The sequence below is a fragment of the Solanum stenotomum genome, chromosome 11 (assembly GCF_019186545.1).
Source record: "Solanum stenotomum isolate F172 chromosome 11, ASM1918654v1, whole genome shotgun sequence".
In the NCBI taxonomy this organism is placed as follows: domain Eukaryota; kingdom Viridiplantae; phylum Streptophyta; class Magnoliopsida; order Solanales; family Solanaceae; genus Solanum; species Solanum stenotomum.
Genome location: NC_064292.1, coordinates 16,032,273 through 16,052,553, shown reverse-complemented (window position 1 = coordinate 16,052,553; position 20,281 = coordinate 16,032,273). Strand labels below are relative to the sequence as shown.

At 33.6% G+C, this 20,281-nt stretch overlaps 2 protein-coding genes across 3 annotated transcripts; one reads left to right on the top strand and one right to left on the bottom strand.

Moving 5' to 3' along the window:
- Nucleotides 1–9,724: 9,724 nt before the first annotated feature.
- LOC125844557 (LIM domain-containing protein WLIM1-like) lies at nucleotides 9,725–11,322 on the top strand. Its single transcript, XM_049523867.1, has 5 exons — nucleotides 9,725–9,981; nucleotides 10,088–10,184; nucleotides 10,262–10,305; nucleotides 10,394–10,483; nucleotides 10,914–11,322. Exons 1-5 carry the CDS (start codon nucleotides 9,847–9,849, stop codon nucleotides 11,127–11,129), a joined length of 582 nt encoding a protein of 193 aa, XP_049379824.1. The 5' UTR covers nucleotides 9,725–9,846; the 3' UTR covers nucleotides 11,130–11,322.
- A 276-nt stretch (nucleotides 11,323–11,598) lies between these two features.
- On the bottom strand, nucleotides 11,599–15,791 carry LOC125845414 (single-stranded DNA-binding protein WHY2, mitochondrial). Of its 2 annotated transcripts, none has more exons than XM_049524914.1 (8): nucleotides 15,640–15,791; nucleotides 14,634–14,749; nucleotides 14,449–14,549; nucleotides 14,255–14,347; nucleotides 13,374–13,468; nucleotides 13,131–13,204; nucleotides 12,777–12,865; nucleotides 11,599–11,922 (listed from the first exon to the last, which is right to left on the bottom strand). In XM_049524914.1, exons 1-8 carry the CDS (start codon nucleotides 15,669–15,671, stop codon nucleotides 11,806–11,808), a joined length of 717 nt encoding a protein of 238 aa, XP_049380871.1. In that variant the 5' UTR covers nucleotides 15,672–15,791; the 3' UTR covers nucleotides 11,599–11,805. The 2 variants fall into 2 exon arrangements, with proteins under 2 accessions (XP_049380871.1, XP_049380872.1); XM_049524915.1 differs by having other exon boundaries at nucleotides 14,449–14,546.
- Between the last annotated feature and the right edge of the window lie 4,490 nt (nucleotides 15,792–20,281).

The window sequence follows — 20,281 nt, the reverse complement described above, 5'->3', positions numbered from 1 at the left end:
CTTGCATTGTGAGCTTGTGAACCACACTTGCTACATGTCATCTTAGTTCCTTTTCTTGAGTGAGACCACTCTCCAGCTCTTTTGATTGCTGCATTTTTTTCTCTATCTCTTTTAAATTTTGGCCTTCCAACAATTTTCACAAGATCAGGTGGGTCCATGGCATGTTCTGGCAATACTTGCCAGAATTGTTCACCTCTCATAGGCAACAACTTGGCCCCGTATGTTTTAAGATAGGCTTCTTTAGTGTACCACCAACTTATTTCATCTCGAGGCTCAATATTTTTGTAGCGCAATGCCTTGATGGCATGAGGGCATGGGATGCCAGTCAACTGCCAAGACCTAAAATGAAAAGCAATAATTAGTTCGTGTGAATATTACATAATCACAGTTACATAATAGTCTCAATTAATATATTTACCTGCAACTGCACTTCTTCTCCACAATATTCACTATGTGCCTATCTTCACCCTCAGACACTTCAAACCCAAGGTCCCCATTAAACTCAAGCTTGCATAAGTTGGCAATCTTACTGTAGGCAATGAACAATTCCATACACTTAGGACTGTGTTTGTAATGAATGTTCCATGTTTCTGCCTCTTTTTCCTTCTTTCTCAACCTGTTCATTATTTTGACTCTAATCTCTTCAAGCATCTTCAAGATAGGCTTGCCTCTAGGTACCAAGATCCAAGAGTTGAAGGATTCAGTGAAATTATTATCTACCATCTGATTTTTGCACTCAGTATCAAAATATATTTTGCACCATTTTTGTGGTGGAAACTTGACCAAATCTTTAGCAGCTTCCTTTGATAATGCACCAAGAGCATTCAATTGGTCCTTAAAATCTTATTCATAAGTACACCAAGCAGCCCACCACATAAGTTTTTTCATCTCTCCGATCCTAAATCTCTTCATCCAATTGGCCTCAACATGTCTTACACAATATCTACAAATAATTAGAAGTTCATGTTAGTTAGCAAAACCAAGATAGCACTTAAAAGCATCTTAATAGTAACTATGGGTTGATAATGGAAGGACATTTTCCACTGCATTCAGTAGTCCTTGTACATGTCAAACCAATTAGTACTTATAAAAAATTGTATATTATTAGGATACATAAACACAAATTACTACTTACCTTTTGGATGTCAGACATAAATGTGATGCTATCACCATTCTTCAGATCCAATGACTTCTCCAACAACGGTAAGAACCATGTCCATGTCGGTAGTGGTCTCCTTATCCACTACAACCCACGCCAATGGATAGAAAGAGTTATCGCAGTCTTATGCCATAGCCACCAGTAATTGCCCCTTGCATTGGCCCTTTAAAAAGGTCTCATCAAGTCCTATGAATGGTCTTAATCCTTCTTTCCATCCAACCTTCATTGCATTAAAACATATGTACATTCTGAGAATTTTTCTTTTTCCTTGTACCATTGCATCTTTTGATAAGTTGATCACCACATCACTACCGGGATTAGTCATTCTAATCTCATTTGCATACGCCTCCAATCTGTTGTACTCATCCAAAAAACTGCCTTGCATTTTTTGAAGGGCCATTCTCTTGGCCCTTTTCAACTTTGAATCATTAGTATTTAAGTTGAAATTATCCATCAAGTCTTGTTTCATATCCTTCAGTGCACACTTGAGATTATTCTGAACTTTGCTTTTGAAATAATGGGATAAAGTGTTTGTGGTAGCTCTAGGATTGTGTAATGCCTCTTCACAGTTGTGTTCTTGCTTAAAAGTCTTAAGTTTATATCCTGGACCTTTACCATCAAGTGAAACAAGAATTGCAAATGGACAGCCCTCTATGCATCTGTATCTTAATCTTTTTCAGTCACTTTTTGCAACTTTCAAAGGCTTTTTAGTCGCCAGGGCATATAAATTACAAGTTTTCCTAGCATCATCTAAGTTCTTAAAGGTCATATTAAGAAACAGGTCTTTGTAATGACTTAGATTAGCATTGACTTCCTTGTTTTTTTGCATCTTAATGAGCTCTAATTCATCAAAGTCATACTCACCATCTGAAGTAGGATCAACCAAACCATCATCACTTTCTGACTCGGCGTCAGTCTCATACTCACACTGAACATGATAGGTTTCACTATGACTGATAATGTTAGGGGCAAAAACAATTTCTTCATTATCATCAACAACAAATACATGAACTACCCTAAACGCTTCGGTTAGTAACTCCTGAAGTATCCTAATTCCATCAGAATCTTGAACCAAAAACAAATTTCCAAAAGGTCCTTTCACAAGTACTTGTTTAACTAATACAAAACCCAAGTTATTTTCAATCACCTCTTTTATGTCAATCAAATTTAGGTGATTGGAATTAAAGGCCCTCAAAGAATGATCATACCTCTCATCATATAGTAGGTGAGGTTTTAAAGTCCATTTACCTCCATGGTGAAATAAAAGATCAACATTCATATCTTCCATATTGAATTTTCTGCAAAAAAAAAATAGCAAAACATAAATATATAGGACCCCACATTAATAAACTAAGCATATATAAATAAGAATAAAGCTTCTAACAAGAATAAAGTGACTTTTATAACATATAAAAACAAAGCAAGTGACTTAGCAATAAAAAAACACCAAAAAGAGGGATTAAACAATACTTAGATTGGGACCACACATTCAGATTCGAGAATAAAAATCTTAAATTATTTGAAAGTAGCCTAAATATGTGTCAATACCAACATAAAAACAACAAGAAGGGACCTCAAAACAAGATAAAAGACATACAAGACTTTAACTCCTCCCGATAGATCAAATCCCAACACATGTAAAATTGAAGGAAAAGTAGTATTTTATCTCAAATATGAAGAATCATCAGAATATACATCAATATATACTAAAATATTGGCAAACAAATTTTGCATATAAACCCTAACTTCAAAATACAACTATGAAAAATGTTTAAAATCCTACTGAAAGTAAACAAAAAATCAGTTACATACTGAAATAGAAGAGAATTTACCTTCTAGATCGAGATTCCAGAAGAAAAGATTCTTCAAGTGAAATATGTTCTTCAAAAAATTCTCCTTGGAGAATTGAATAATGAAAATGGAATGAGGTGAAAAATATGACGTTTTCCTCCTAAATTTAGTGGGTGGGTCTAATAAAAATGGGTTAGGGTTGAATTACTAATTGGGTTAAAAAATTTAGTGGGTATCCTAGTTGGCAAGCCTATGTGGCAGAATTAGTGCCATGTGGATTGCCAAATCACTTCTGTTAAGTCCTAAGGGTAATTGTGGTCTCTTAGAATAACGGTAAGGGCATTTTTTATCCTAAAATGTAACGGAGGGTATAGGTGGTCTATATCTCATAGTTTAGGGGCAATTTTGACCCTTTTACGTAAATTTAAAAAATTATACTTTCTTGATTTGTCAAAATGGACAAGTAAAAAAGGAAAATTTGACAAGTAATTAAGGACAAATGGAGTATTAATTTAGCATACTGATAAAATAATATTTATTACTCCCTCTGTCCCAATTTATGTGACTTACTTTCCTTTTTAGTCAGTTCCAAAAGGAATGACATATTTCTATATTAAGTAACAATTTAACTATAAAATGTCTATTTTACCCTTAATGAAATGATTTACAGTCACACAAAATTTTATCATTCATTTTGGACCACAAGTTTTAAAAGTCTTTCTTTCTTAATTTCTTAAATTTCGTGCCGAGTCAAACTACCTCACATAAAATGAGACAGAGGAAGTATTATGTTAGTCACCAGAATATCAATCATCTTTATCGCCATAACTACCACTGCCATTATTACTAGCTACTAACAATAGTCATTACCATTACCACCATCACTACAAACTATTTCCACCCACTAGCAAGTATAAGTGTTTCATTTCTCTTAATCAAATAATAATTTAATTTTATTAATTTAATTAATTTTTATTTGAATTGTATATTTGTTATGTACATATAGATAGATTATTTACATTCAGATGTTAAAAAACAAATAGTTTTAATTATTCCATGTTCAAATCTAAAGACAACATCTTATTAATTAGATGTGCATTAAGATTCAAATGTTTAAATCTTAAAGAAAACAAATGTGGTCTAGGCTTTTAAATGATTTCAATAATTATTATTTTTAATTGAACCATTTGGCGTATGATTAAGCCGATAATAAAAGTAGACAAAAATTACAATCTAAACAACATTTAACAAATTTTAGGTGTGATATACAAACAAATAAATAATTTGTGACAAGACCGAAAATTAAATTTGATTGTGGAACTTTGTCTTTAGTGAGTTGCAATGATTAACTTTTAACAAAAAATATATTTTATAGCCCTTCGACTTTTACAAGAAGCTTTGGGCTTTTATATGATTTTAACAATTATATTTTAAAGGGCAAATTACAGAAATCACATACTTTTAAGGGAAAATTACAATTTATTCCTTAAAAGTTTATAATTACAGAAATCTCTCAAACGGATACAATAATATAAGCGTTGATACATTAATCTGATGCACGAGATACATTAATCATTAAGTAAGATACATTATATCTTATACATGATACACTAATCTGATGTATATTTTATACATGATACAACTAATCTGATGCGCTGATACATTAATCTGATGCGCGAGATACATTAATCCGATGCGTGAAAATGAAGGATTTTGGAAATTTATAAAACTTATAGGGAATAATGGTAATAAGTAAACTAAAAGGTGGGATTTCTGTAATTAATCCTATTTTAAATTAAACCGTTAAGAGTATGATTATGCTGATAATAATTGACAAATATTACAATCTAAAGTGCATTAAGCAAATTTTAGGTGCGATATACAAACAAATAAAATAATTTGTGGCAAGGTTGAAAATGACTGCTACCTATATATCACAGATTAATACAAATAAGATAGTTTAAACATGTTTAAAATGAATCAAAGAAGGTGAGACATAAATAATTTCCACTTTCTAGTCGCATAATCATAATATATCCAAAAATTAAGTGAAGCCAGATGTAAGTGATTGTTCTAAAATCACGGCACTCGAAAGTTGTCTGATACCTTCACTTTTGTTAACATAATTTTTTACATGAATTTCTAGTTCGTAGACCGATAAATATAGAGTCATTTTTATTAGAGATTCAAATAAGGTTACTTGAGATTCAAATCTCAATTCCAAGTGGAAATTCTGAATAAAATAATATATTTTCAAAATAATCACTTTAATTGAATAAAATTATTTTAGACTTCATTCTTTTAACAGAAAAAAGAAGAAGTGTGACAGATGAAGAGTCTGCTAAGAATAATTAGAACTCAAGCTTCTAAATATTGACTTTGTTTATGAATTTTATTAGTTTATTTAATTATTTTGTATAGTTTGGTTTAATGTGCTACATGCCTACTTATTTACTACTTTGATATTGTTTGAATTGTAATATTAAATTGTATTCTCATGAGCCCATCGGAGTTTTTTGGTAGACACTTAACACACATTGTGTACTTAGAAGTGCGATTGTGCTCCCAAACTTTTCTTTGAGATACCAAAGATATAATTACGAATCCGAAACGGATTTTTATAGTCACACATATTTTAGGATGGAGAGAACAAATAGTGAAGTGAGAAAGCACTACTAGTAAGTTGTCCCTTTTCAACTCGAATTGTCCAATTATTTTATAGTCAGTTTAGACGCCTATTCCAAAAGGATGTTAAATCTAACGAAACGAGACTCGTGGCATGGTTGATCATTGTAGGCTCTACTTTATTTCCATCATGTCCATTTGATTTAGTGTGACTCAATATAGGGATCAGATTCATCTAGGACATGAACTATTTTTTAGATCAACATGTTCATGACTATTGTGTTATTTGTTATATTATTTGAAAGACTTTATTTTAATGTTGATTGACTTTAGAATAAATTAATTAAATGATAAAAAGAGAGAATATTCTTATTTTTTGGTCAAATCTCAAAGAGTTTGGTTGTAGCATTTTTTTTTGCAATAACATGTCTGAAATTAAAGAAATTTTTCAAAAGGTCAAATATTTTTACAGAAGCTTCATGAATCATGCACACTTGATTCTCACATCGATGAAATACATAGGCATCCCTCTCAAGTTTGATTAATCTTATTTTAAAAACTTTAAAAAGAGGACTAGAAAGTTTTATTTCCTTGTTCGAAAGAGCCTAAAAAAAGAGTTTCTATTTCTTATTAAAAAAATATTTGTTTAAGAGGTTCACGAACTTTGCACACTTGATTCTCACTTTGATGAGATACTAGAGATCCCTCCTCGGATTTAGTGATCCTTCTTTAAATTTTTATTTTTTTAAAAAAAGAAGAAACATTTTACTTCCTTGTTCAAAAAAGCAAAATAAAAAAAGAGTTTCTACTTCTTATTAAAAAAACAATATGATCTTCACGAACTATACACATTTAATTCTCACTTCAATGAGATACGTATGCAGTACTTCTCGAATTCAGTGATCCTTATTCAAAAGAAAATATAAGAAAAGTTATTTATTTCCTTGTTCAAACAATTAATTATTTTTTTTCATATTAATAAAACAAAGTTTGTTTATGATCTTTGCAAATCGCTAAGGGCACCAAGTTGATACTTTTCCCAAGGTCACACGAGACTTTGTTGAATAGGTACACCCCCGACGGTGCACGAAATTTGAAATGCTCTCAAATCTTTTCTCTTTAGAGCTAGACTGCTTGTCATCACAACACTATTGTGGTGGGACACCTCAACCGTGCCCACATCAATCACACGTTTCTTCTTCAACAACTCTTTCATGAATTTTGCATTACCAAGCATTTGTAAGAGAGCATCAACTAAAGGTATGTTCACATACAACTTGTTAAACAAATAAATAATTTTTTTGAATTGGTAGTCTTCTTTTTTCTTGACTTGAACAGTCTTTGGGGATATGGCGGGGGACACTTAGGCGCATCACCCTTAGCGGTTTTATCCCCTTTGTTTCCCTTAACATCAACCACCACACTAGGAGGCTCATACTTCTTTCTTCTTCCCCACATGCATTCTCATCATTCACAAGATCATCCGCCAAACATGGCGTAGGCACTTCCAACTTCGTCCCATCATCACTTTTTTCAATCACAACCTGATTGTGTTCAACATTCACATCATTAAGCATTTTTTGCTTCTAGTGACTATTGTCATACAATGGTCATCATTTTTAGGATTTGGGAGGGTGTCATTTAAGAGCGTACCTTTGTCTTTTGGATTCATTTGATCCGAGAGATGATTTATTTTGGATTCCAAATGCTTGATTGAAGCAGAGTGAAAGCTCACGGGTTGGGTGAAATTTGATACATTGCTTTTTTGCTACAGATTTGTCAACTTCATCCAAAGAGCATTACAAATTCTATAGCAAAATGTCTGTTACAATCCAAAAACTCAGATCATGATAACGCTTACTAACTCCCATCAGTAGGTAAGCCAATTCTTACCCTAGAACCCAAAGATAACACCTACTAACTCCCACTAGTAGAGATGTAGGAATTTTTCTATACATATACTAATTTTTATTACGATGAATATTTTTTTAGTATAGGCTTTTGTTTCTAAGTATGAACATGTGTAGCTAAACTTCTTATCTATGATTTTGATGGAACCTCTAATTAAGTTAATTTATTGACAACATATTTTCTTAATCACAACATGTGTTATTCTATATTGATTTACTTGGAATAGACTATACGATTAGGTTTTTGATGAAAACCACCACTTTTCGAATTTAAAACTTTTTTAAAAATATATACCACTGGACAGAGTGTCTAGTGGTGTTTTATTAATATAAAAAAATATAAAAGTCCTCAATAGGGATAAGTACAAGCAAGGGGGGCTAGGCCTTACCTTTCCATTCCTAATAAGGTTATGAACCTCTACTAATTAACAAGCATGAAGAAAATAAGAACTAGAGAGAACTAGGTATTCTACGACCATCATTGAGTTAGTAACATACTCTATGATGATATTACAAATGCCGATACTTAAATAATGCAAAAATATAAAAGCCAAGAAGAAAGTTGTGTTATCAACCTCAATCTTCCTTTTACAAATGTATGAACTAAAAAAAATAGGTTGCCCGTCTAAAGTAACCTAAAGTATTTTCCTTTTGTCTTCTTCTTCAATTATGTCCAACAACACTTGATAGTTCATCACTTTTTCTTGGGTTGATTGGATCTTGTTAAATCTATTGACATTGTCATATAATTTTGCTTTGCCAGCCACATAGGTAGTTGCCTTGGAACAAACTCCCCGGTCACTTTACCATCCCAACTGTGTTGCCTACCATGTGTCTTCCTTTTGCTTTTGTTACTTCCACTTCTTTGATGCCTAGGTGAGATATCCCCATCCCTAGCCACTTATCAAAACATTCGTGTAGTATATTATCTTCCTCATCCTCATCAAAAGAATTATCTCCCAAATCAATATCATAAGCATTAGTGGGATTAACTCCTGATGTTAAGGCCTCTACTTCATTCTTCTTTGCAATCACACTTCTAGGCACAAATTCTAAAGCTTGTGGACTTAATTTTCCATTCAAAATAGCAGGTGAAACCTGCACTTCTTCATCAACCAAATAGGTCAAAGTGACTATGGGTGGCTTGATCGCTAAATTGGATTTGAGTGCCATGGCAGCCTCACATTCTTGAATAATCTTATTTACTTCAGGATTAGAAATGTGTAATGTTGGAGCCATAACATTACCATCATTTCTGGTATCCTTCAAGAAAGCATCAAAACTATTCGAGCATAATAGGTCATTTGAGGAATAACTTTGTGAACCTGGAGAAATATTAGATGATGCCTTCCTATGTATAACCATGTTCCAGTTCTCTTTGCTGCAAGTTCCTCTCCCTTTGTTCAAATCCTTGTCCAGCATTATTGCTAATGAGTCATCAACGTCCTCACTCGTATTCATAGCAGTTGAAACTACAATTTTCTTGGCTTGATGTACCGATTTTTCAACATGTTAGGGGACCTTATTTAAAGATTCATGATTAAAATTCCCAATGCCAGAAACATCGACTTGCTGCGTCAAATTTGGATTCTTCAACCTCTGATGTTGTGTTGTTTTTATAGGTGTACCAAAAACTCTATCACCTGAACTTGTGCTCATATCACCTCGATTTCCAAGCTCCAAATCATTCTCAATGGAATTTTCATTTGGTAAAATTGAAGCTTCAGGTATTACTTGATGGTCCGCACCCTCTTTTACTACCTCCTCACCAATCAAAGTAGAACGTATCAGTCCCAAACTCATTAGTACATATACCATGCAGCTTTGGGACTCCATCAACAGTAGCCAAAGAACTATGATTCCTAGCCAATTTTGATCGAATTTAAAACTTGCAATTAGGGATAACTCGATTTTGTTGGAGTCTTTGTAAGTTTATTAATTATTAGAAAAAACTAATTCAAGAGAGTAATTGTAGGATATCATTTCTACAATTAGGAGATAGTATGGGTTCTATTCTAGACTCTACAATATATTTACAATAACCGCTTATCCTACTATGGTCATCTACTTCTAACAATTTTTATTATGGGAGTGGAAGAGCTTGGTATAAGGAGATAATTAATGAGAAAATGATGGAATATCTATCATGGCCCGTAAATTACTATGAATCTGCAAACATATTTCATTAGTCCAAAATTTATTTAAGCTGTTTGATAATAATCAAGTTTAGCAAGAGATAGAGAGAGAGAGAGAGAGAGAGGAGTTTGGGGAAGAGAACAGAGGGAAAGAAAATTGATTTCATCCTCCGATATCTGTTCTCTGTCTTTAACTCTTTTCGTTACAAACAACAATCTAATTACGATGACATTTGCTGGAACAACACAAAAGTGTAATGCTTGTGAGAAGACAGTATATCTAGTGGATCGTCTTGCTGCTGATAATCGCATTTATCACAAAGCTTGTTTCAGGTGCTACCATTGTAAAAGTACTCTCAAGGTATATATCATCCATCTTTGTATGCAAAAGGCTCACACTAATCTTTCTCTCTTTTTCTTTTAAATATGATGTATACCACAGTTGAGACATTTTTTACTTATTTCAGCTCAGCAATTTCAATTCCTTTGAAGGGGTAATATACTGCAGGCCTCATTTTGATCAGCTTTTTAAGAGAACTGGCAGTTTGGACAAGAGTTTTGAAGGTATAACGAAGAAATACATACAAAAAATAGAAATAATTGTATATAATTAAGTATTTGATCAACTTATCTTTTACCAGGAACTCCAAAGATCACAAAGCCAGAAAAATCTGTGGATAACGAGGCAATGTTTTGAATGTATTTAATTTCTTGTATATATAATCAGTTATTCTGCTTTATAATTTATTTCAACTTTGTCATGTAAAACACAGAATGGAACTGGCACCAAAGTCTCAAGTTTATTCGCAGGCACCAGAGAAAAATGTGTGTGCTGCACTAAAACTGTATATCCCATTGAGAAGGTAATAACCAATATATATACATTCATTTATTATAGGGAAAAAAGAACAAATATACCCTGAACTATCGTAAATGGTATATAGATATCCTTCGTCATACTTTTGGGACATTGGTGCCTCTACCGTCCAAAAACTAGAGCATATATGCCCTTCACTCTAACGGAAGACTAAATAGGGACATGTGGCGCAATCTTATCCGTCGATCAAATATTTAATAAATGTCGGGTCGATGGATAAGATTATGACACGTGTATGTCCGTTAGTATATATGCTCTAGTTTTTGGATGGCAGGGGCACCAATATCCCAAAAGTATGACGGAGGGTATCTGCATACCATTTACGATAGTTCGAGTGTATATTTGTCCTTTTTCCCTTTATTATAAATAAATATAGATGTCATTGAATTTAAGAGTGTTTGTTTGTGTTACATAAGGTTACTGTGAATGGAGCAGCATACCACAAGGCTTGCTTCAAATGCACACATGGAGGTTGTACTATAAGTCCATCAAACTACATTGCACATGAAGGAACACTTTATTGCAAGCATCATCACATTCAACTCTTCAAAGAAAAAGGCAATTACAGTCAACTTGAGATTGATCATGAAATAGAACCTGCACTTCCCCCACAAATTGCCATGGAATCGTAAACTCATTTATGTTCATCGCCTCGATCTCTTTCACTTCTCCTCATCCTTTGCTATGTCAACCTTAGCTTCATCTCCATTATCTTCAATTTTGTTCATTCTTATGGAGTATATTTCAGTTATCTCTATCCACTTTGGTTGTATGTATTCTTATGGATTTTTGTAAATTGTAAAATATAGATGGTGTTTTAAAATATACTACCACAACATCGTAAAGAGAATAATTATCTTCTACATTTATTTGAATTTTTAGGATCAAAGAAGGGTCAATTTTTCTTATAAGAATTATAACCACCAACCCACACTGCAATATTGTCATCCCAATCCATCAGTAGAAGCATGAACATATGGCACAATTCATTAAAAGATATTTATAATCCCACCTAGAATAGAAAACCAAAATGCATAGCTTAGACATTTACTTGCTCCATTTTAACAGAATATAATTGATTGATCAACACTACATAACATATACTCTCTGATGCTTCAACTCCGAAAATACATTTTTGAAGTTTAGAGCAATACGACACAATCAACCTGTGATGCAAGAGAACCAGATAGCTTCTAAGTTTACATTGCACCTGGACAAAAATTTAACTAGGCAAGCAAGTTCCTTTCACAACCAAAAGAGAACATAGGTCATGCTAGAATGAGACTACTACACAATAAACACAAACTCTCATCTATCCCACTCCGCCTCCATTAGTTGTGGAACCACCTTTGAGGGACTTTGAGAGATGCTTTCTGAAGGCCGATTAGTGAAGCGATCCCATCCCATGATGTGAGGCAACGCAAACTACAGTTAGAAGACCAAAATTATTAATAGACAATGAGAACCACAGACAAAAAGTCAAAATGAAGCTGCAACTTATTGGAGAAATATTTGTAGAAGGCACATAACAGTATAGGACATTCTACTTGGTGATTACTTTGTACAACAATGAAACTGCAGGTACACATCTTGTAAGCACTAAGCAGTTTAATCATTTTTTAATGAAGTAATGAAATTTTATTAACTAAAGGGTTAAACACACTCGTGTTCAAGAACTGTACTAAAAAGTGGAAAACCTTACAAAAAGATGCCCTTTTCTACAAACAACACCCAATCTTCCAATACAACTAGGGACCTTGTGGGTAAACTAAAAAGAAATAACACTAAGCAGTTTCAATCATACAAGTCAAAAAGGTTAGAATAATTAAGAAAGGACCCTAAAAATACACCAAATTCTATCAATAACCTGAAAAAAAATTGTTTGGGAAACTAAGTTTTGATAATATGTACCAAATTCTCATAACAAATGCATTCACACCATTGACCGCCATATAAGGTTCATTCATTGTCAAATTCAAAAGATTGTACGCATTTTCATTTCCAGGTAAAGGCAAAATGTTTTCTTAATAAATAATACAATCACTAGATATTGGTGATGTATGAGGTTCTGACAACAAGTTTTACTTCTTACTCACAGCTCCATTTCCTGATATAAAATGTTCATTCACCATCAATTAAATTTCACTAACGAAGTCAGAGCTAGGATAAGAACAGGTAACAGAAGCATCTCAAAGTAATAAGAAAGCAGGGTGCTTAGGAAAACTAATTGAATAGAAGCATAATTTCTTTTACAACAGAAACATATTAGTAGATCGTACACTGAAAGCTGTTCGCATAACAGCAAATTCGGCAGTAGTGACAGGAACAGTAAAACGATCATTGGTTTTGAGATTATTGTTGACAACACCTGCATAAAGGGCAAAATCAAATGCTGCAATTAGTATGAGCACTAATACATGGCTTGCCAAAATACGAAAGAAACACACCCAGAGGCCATACAAGAACAGGATGAAACATATATATCATTGTTTTAACATATCGCGAAAACAGTTACTTTTAAGCATATCATTGATCCTTAACATGGACAGCTATCATTACAGAACAAATTGTGATGCATCTTATTGGTTGGAAGCAAAATTTTGAAAAAGGTGAACATATAAACTGATACTTACTCAATGAAATGAAAAAACCACTGCCATCAGCATTTGGCTTAATTGACAAACTCTTTCTAACTTGACCAGCATTACTGTAACATATAACATCTGCTTAGTTATACAGTGATGAGAATAAAGAGAAACTAATAATGAGTAGGATGCAAGGATTCTGTACTAAAAAGTGTGTGTGTGTGTGTGAGTGCATGTAAACATGTACACTAAAAGATAGCCCATAGCCAAGAACTGTATCAGCAAATCAACCTAGACAGCATTGAAGGATCATGAAAGAATTCAGAAGAATCTCTGGTCCCCATACTTATCAATGATCCAACCTCTGTTGCTGATAAAGCAAACAACTGCAATATGTTGAGTCATCTGTCAGTCAAATCGTACATCAGATATGTGAACATGTGCAAGAAAAGAAAGAGCAAGAGAGAGTGGTTATTCAAACATAGAGATGGATATTTATTTAACATCCAGATGGACACTTAAGAAAGAAAAATAGACAGATTTATAGATGACTAATAACTCTAAAGAAAAACCAAGCAGCAAAACAACATTAACAAGAAAGATACAAGCAATTTCTTCACCTAGTTATGAAAGTACCATCTCTCAAGCGTATTATAGACCTATAAGTTGGTGGCTCATGCTAGGACCAAGTACTAAGCATCCAAACATGACCAATCAATCCTGTCAAAACTTAGGAATCTGCTCATATACCATCAAAGAAGAACAAAAACTTTACAGCCTTGAAGAGAATTAAAAGCTGACAGGAACATCTTAAAGAAGAAAATAATATCCTGCTGTATCTTAATATCTGTCGATATGTGCAAGTTCAGATTGAATTTGTTCAGCACAGATTATAAAGTATGGAAGTCTGTTGATAGGGAGGAACTATTGAGGATGAAAAGGAATAAGTTGCTCATCTCCAGTCTTTGCAAGCTAGGCACCAGTGGATGTTACTTGCCACAATTTCCCTCTTCTTTTATCTCATAAATGTAGAAAAAATTAGCTGTAACACTTGCGAGAATCCCTCAGCATAGTGATGCGAAGAGCTTTTCGGGGACAAATAAAGATCTAAACTTGTTTCCTACCATGCTGGTGGTACTCAATAATAAGAGAGAACCGTATAAGCACATTACCTGCCTCTTTTCCCAGTCATATTTGCGCTCACCAACAGATGGCCAGAATGTCAACATAATGACACCTCGGCGATTGAGTTTAACACCTCCAGACTGTAATAAGAAGAATGGACGAGTGGATGCATCATTTCAACATCACGAAGAGAGGCAAGTCCAGTTTCTAATTCTATTTAAAAAGGTAATAAAGATCATACATCCAGTCTATTAAATGTGGGCAGCCTAGGTTCAGCAGAAAGTGCTGCTTTGCCTTTAAATACTGAGTAGGGAGCAAACACTCGACCTTCCCGTTTTCCTGCTATCAACAGATATGACAAAAAGATTATTACAGCATCAAGATTACAACTGAAACTTCATGAACATCTGAAAATAAAATTCATACCATCAGCCACAACATTCTGGCGAACAGTAGAAAAGCCCGCAAAAGTGTTGATGGCATGCTGCCAGATAGAACCTTTGACACACTCTCCAGGCAATTTTTTATGCAACAACTGATTCCTATTGTGTCGAGAGAAAAACATCATATTAGGAAGGTTCTTTTTTAAAAATTATCAACTTTACTTAAAATAATTTATTCACAATCTGCATGCTAAGCAGTTACTCTTTTTTCCTACATTGTCAACAGTATTTTATTGAGTATCCAGCATCAAGAAGTACTGTGTTGAAAATGAGACCCCTGATTTTCTTGGTGAATGAGCAACGGATGAAAATGTGTGTGTAATGTCCTCACCATGCATTTTACACAGTCAGCATTGCTACAAATATGGACTTATTTTTCTCTGTCCCTCCATAACATAACATGAGAATAGGGTCTTAAATAGATTCATAGTAATTTAAGCATGGTCAACTTCCTACAATTTACATGGGGTGCATTTCGTTGTTCAAACTTTTTGGAAAAAATCTATTCTCTATGAATACAAATTCCTTAAAAATAATGAAACAACTTCACTAGTGGAAATAGAAAAAACAACTTGTACAAGTCGCCCCAAACCCCATAGCTCCCCATTCCCACCCAACATTCACCTCCCATAGTATTTATCAAGATAATATTTTTTCAAACATAAATAAGAAACCCACTTATTTTCCATGTAAAACATTAGAAATACACCATCCAATCTTTAGAGTCATCGGCTTTTAAGTTATATTTAGCATCTATTCATTTGTTTAATCATTATATATTTTGCATCTATACAAACTCAACAGTAGAGAGAGAGAGAGGTTCTAGTATGAGTTGGTTACACAGATTCAAGCAACAGTAGGATGAAAATGAGGACAGTTACACTGTTATACAAATGTAAAAGAAAAGCTAGGGTTTAAGCAGGGGGTTTAGAGAAAAACGTCTACTGTTTTTGTGACAAGAGAGAGCAGCTGGGGTTTAAGCAGAGAACCTGGGGTGCAGAAGCCGACTGACTTTCAACATCGTCGCAGTAAGGAGGGAGAGAGCCTTCAAACTGCTGCTTATTTCTTCTTCCTTGGACAAAACTTCTACTTTGTACTCTTAACTCTCTCAATTTCAATTTATTTGGTTCATTCTACTTCGCGCTCCAACAACAAATTACTACTCCCTCTATCCAAATTTATGTGTCACTTTTCATTTTAATGTCAAAGATAAATTTATTTGAATTTGAAATTCGAAAAGTGTCATAAAAATTGAGACGGAGAGAGTATTATTTAGGGTCCATTTGGCGTGTAAGTAATGATATATTGATATGAAACTATATGGATAAAATTGGAATTTTGTTTGAACATCTAATTTGTTGAGCAGTTTTGTTAGTCAATATCATTAGTAACTATGTTATCATGTTCATATTTTGTGAATGTTTCATAGCTCCTTTGTTATTCTCGCAAAATATTATGTTGATATAAAATGATGATTTTTTTTGAGTTTTTGACTAAAAACATCATTAATCTATACCATCAACTTAAACTACATCCTTAAATTATTTTTCTTAACAAAAACATCCTACAAGTATTTAAAACTTAACAACTTCCATCTCTCTATAAAAACTTATCAAAAAATTAGCGAATTTCATAAATAAAAAAAAACATATACAATTCATACTATCCTCATAAAAAATTAACTATAATTTTATTATTTGTTTGGAAAAAGATTCCAAAAATTAATTTTTTATCTGTGACCCTTGTTTGTTGTTAAAAAAAAAGTAATGTTAGGATGGTGCGAGTCTACGAGGAGACATTATCTGCTCTTCTTCTTTACCAACTGAATGGAGTTGGAACTTAGTTTTACACCATCTTCACCTTGCAAAGTCAAAATGACGTTAGATCAATAATTTTTTGGGGCAAACTGATAGTTGAGGTAATCAAGATTCAACTAATTTTGATCTCTAGTACTCGAATTTTGTTTTTCATTATTAGAGGTAAAAGTCTCTGATCGACACCAATTTTTGCAGATTTAATGAGAAGAAAACATTTCAACGGATAATTTTTTTATATCAAAACAAATGAAAAGTAAATAAAAACAAAATTGCTAATTAAAAGGAAGACAATGCAAAACGTTGTTGCTAAAAAAAAAATCACAATATTTTATTTTAGATGCATGTAGAATGAACAAAATTGGTTTATTGAGGGTGATTTAAGAAGTTTTGTTGAGAGTAGTGTGAATTGTACATGTTTTTGTGAAGAATTTGTTAATTTTTGACAAATTTTAACAAAAGGATGAAAGTTGTCAAATTTTAAACAATTGAAAGATGTTATCTGTTAAGAAAAATAATTTAAGGATGTAGTTTAAGTTGGGAATATAGTTTAAGGATGTATTTTGGCCAAAAACTCTGATTTTTTTTCTTACAAAATATAAACTTGTGGGTCAATTTTTGTATTTTAAAATGTCAAATAATGATGTGAAATTTTCAAATCAAACTTTTTGGAGAATTTGAAATTTCATCTCATAATTTCATTACATGCTCAAACATTGATTTAATCTCATGATTTCAAATAACGAGATGAAGTTACACGTACAAATGCCTACTTACTAAATAAACATTATTAATTATGATTTATAAATTGTAACGACCCCTCCGATCATTATGAGTAAACCAATAGTGAAAGAATTTGGGTAAGAAAACTTTTGGAGTAGTGACTTGAAAATTCCAGGCTAGGCTAGTCTCAGATGGAAAGTGGGTAAAGTCTAGGGCAATCCGAGAAAGGATTGGGTAAAATGTCTAAGTGTGAGTTAGTTTTTTTCATTAGCTAAGATGTTAAGGAGTCCGTAGGGCTTTTCGGTAGTGAATTCGGGTAAGTAGAACTCCCGATATTGTACTTGGCGTGAAGGGGTTAGTTTAGAACATCAAGGTTCAAAGGTGTGTTGCGAAATGAAAACTTTGGGAAAGATTTTCGGGTTTCTATCTCGTGCAAGCCCCTACAACAAGTGGCACGTTGCCACATCGGGTGATGCCTCCACGTCAGTACCGCTATAGCAGGTTGGTAACACTATAACAGGGTAAGTTGTAGTTTATGCAGAAAATTCTCCTAAACCGCTCATTATTTTACAAACACATTTTGGGAAGAGCAAGGGCGATCTAGGGTGAATTTTGTCTGGTTTTCATCATGATCATCATTAAAGGTAAGTCAATTACTTCCTTAGCTTGATAATTCGATTCTTAGACCGTATAATCTATGGGAATTATCTTGGGGGGGGGGGGGGGGNTAAATGGTTAGGGATGGCAATGGGGAGGTGAGGGACAGGGGTGGGGCATGTTAAGCTTAATCTACAAAAAAATTAATTTGTTCCGCTCCGCCCCGCATAACAATTTTTTTTCATAATCAACCGGCCCCATCCCGGATAGACCCGCCAAGCATGAATGCGCGCCTCACATAAATTTTTTAATAGTTTTCTTTTCTAGTTAAGTTTGATACAAAAATTAAATTTATTTTTCATTAAGTTGTATTAATTTAATTGAAAATGACTTGAAATTTTTTTTAAAGGTCAATTGGGACGCATGTAAGAAAGTGTATTAGTTTTGATTGTACCATTGTCATTTACTATCTTGAATATTTTAGTAACTTTAAAGAACCTATTTTATTAGATAATGCTCTATGACTCTTATGACATGTAAAAAGTTAAAATTAAGTTTGAATCCTCATAAATTCACATAGACCCGCAATCCGCCCCACCCACATTAGTTTTTTAAAAACCCCTTCAACCCGCCCCACATCCCTCCACGCCGCACACAACCTTAAACTCGCACTGCCCCTATAGCCTTAANCCCCCCCCCCCCCCACCCCATTGTCATTCATATCAATGGTGAAAAAACTTTGATTTGGGTGGGATGATTATAAGGACGGCCTAGGGTTTGGAATTTGAGTATAATTCGAGTGTTTTTAGATCATTTAGGTCTGATTATATGTTTATTAATTGTTGTAGACCAAGAACAAGCTAAGATTCATAACAAGGGAAAGACTCAAGTTCAATTAAGCTTCCAAGGCTTGATTTGAGGTAGGTGATGGTTGTTGTTTTCCAAGTTTATATGTGTATGCATGTTAATTGTCTCTATAGTGAAACATGTACAATGTACAATGCATGTTGGGAAAAACACAAGGGTTGAATGTGAAATGACGAATTGTTAACAATTTCATGCAATGAAAGTATTTTGCTTACTTGCATTTATAAGTATGAATTACAAGAGGGTTCAAACACAAATGACTTAGGTCCAAAAGTGACCCAAGCCCAAAACAAAAACAATCAGCAACAAGTTGAAACGACCAAAACAAGAAGGAAATGTCGAAACCAAGCGACGCTCCTTTTAGTTCAACGTTGGTCGTCCATGGAGCTCCGAAATTTGTTCTCTCTTTGAATCAAACATGACAGAACTACGTAAGATTGAGTGGTATTCATTTGGGTGTTTGAAAATCTCACGAGCACCATGAATTCGACTTGGTGAAGACTTCTTCAGTTCAACATTGTTACCATCGTCATTTATCAAGGTAAAACACCCAATCACTTGTACATCTCCTGAATCAATCTTAATAAAAAAAAATAACCTAATTCATCCTTAACTCGTGCAGATTAAGCTTAAGAGAACTGATACCACTACATCTTAGTTCAGGGTATCATAGGTATTTTCTCCAATCTTGGTTTATATACGCTTGAATTATAGCATATTACACTCTATGGAGAGTGATTGTTTCCTTTTTCTGTCATATAACTCTTTCTATGAGTATTTGTTTGTTTTGTTAATAATAGTCTTTTAACTTGATCCATAATTTATATTATGGCATTTCTTTGTTCTGAGCTTTGATTTTTTAAAATTAAAAGTGGGCCAAAGTTGCCCATTTTATTGAAATAAATAAATATGTTCACCTCTCAAATGGGTTTGGAACAACCCAGCCCACTCAAGAGAAAGACCCATTTGCCTTCGACCTGACATTCTGAAATAGGATTCCGAGAAGGTGGAGTTCAATAACCCAGTTCAGTGACCGAGGAGAGGTTGAGAAAAAGACAATGAATAAAAGTTGAAGAACGAAAATTAAAGATCAAAACAAAAAAGGAACATTATCAAAATAGGAAAGTGCTGAATTTGCAGCTTCGATCAATCTTCTTCTTCAGCTCCTTCGCCGAATTAATCGTTTTAGGTAAGTCGGTCACCCTAAATTATAATCCATCTAGTCTATATTGTTTTTTTATGTCATCGGATTCAAATTCTAAATCTTTAAGCCTAATAGATCAGCTAAAATGGGGCGCTTCTGCTCCAATCTTCTTGCTCACAGCTCAACCATCTTTCCAACAACCCACAACTTCACTGTTCAGACTCCATATTCTCGATCCCGCCCTAATTAAGTTAAGTTTTTATTCCTTTTGTTTCTCCTATGTTTGTTATTTGCTTCACTTTTCTAATAACTGGTGGATTGAGTCTCAATGAGACTGATACCACCACATAGTCGATAGATCAGATTTGCAATAAACAAATTTAAGAAACCTCATGTTGGAATTTCTTCAGGACAAGTAGCAGACCAAATAGAAAGTAACTTGCATATAGGACACATCTAAGCCCACATTCCTTGATTGCGTATCGA

What these genes read in the sequence shown, in the direction of transcription:
- LOC125844557 (XM_049523867.1), top strand. Translation starts at nt 9,847, where the DNA reads ATGACATTTGCTGGAACAACACAAAAGTGTAATGCTTGTGAGAAGACA. An exon ending in ATTGTAAAAGTACTCTCAAG is followed by an intron (nt 9,982 to 10,087) that starts GTATATATCATC and finishes TACTTATTTCAG; the next exon opens with CTCAGCAATTTCAATTCCTT. An exon ending in AAAAATCTGTGGATAACGAG is followed by an intron (nt 10,306 to 10,393) that starts GCAATGTTTTGA and finishes TGTAAAACACAG; the next exon opens with AATGGAACTGGCACCAAAGT.
- LOC125845414 (XM_049524914.1), bottom strand. Translation starts at nt 15,671, where the DNA reads ATGTTGAAAGTCAGTCGGCTTCTGCACCCCAG. An exon ending in ATGACTGGGAAAAGAGGCAG is followed by an intron (nt 13,469 to 14,254) that starts GTAATGTGCTTA and finishes AACATATTGCAG; the next exon opens with TTGTTTGCTTTATCAGCAAC. An exon ending in TGGTTTTTTCATTTCATTGA is followed by an intron (nt 12,866 to 13,130) that starts GTAAGTATCAGT and finishes CCCTTTATGCAG; the next exon opens with GTGTTGTCAACAATAATCTC.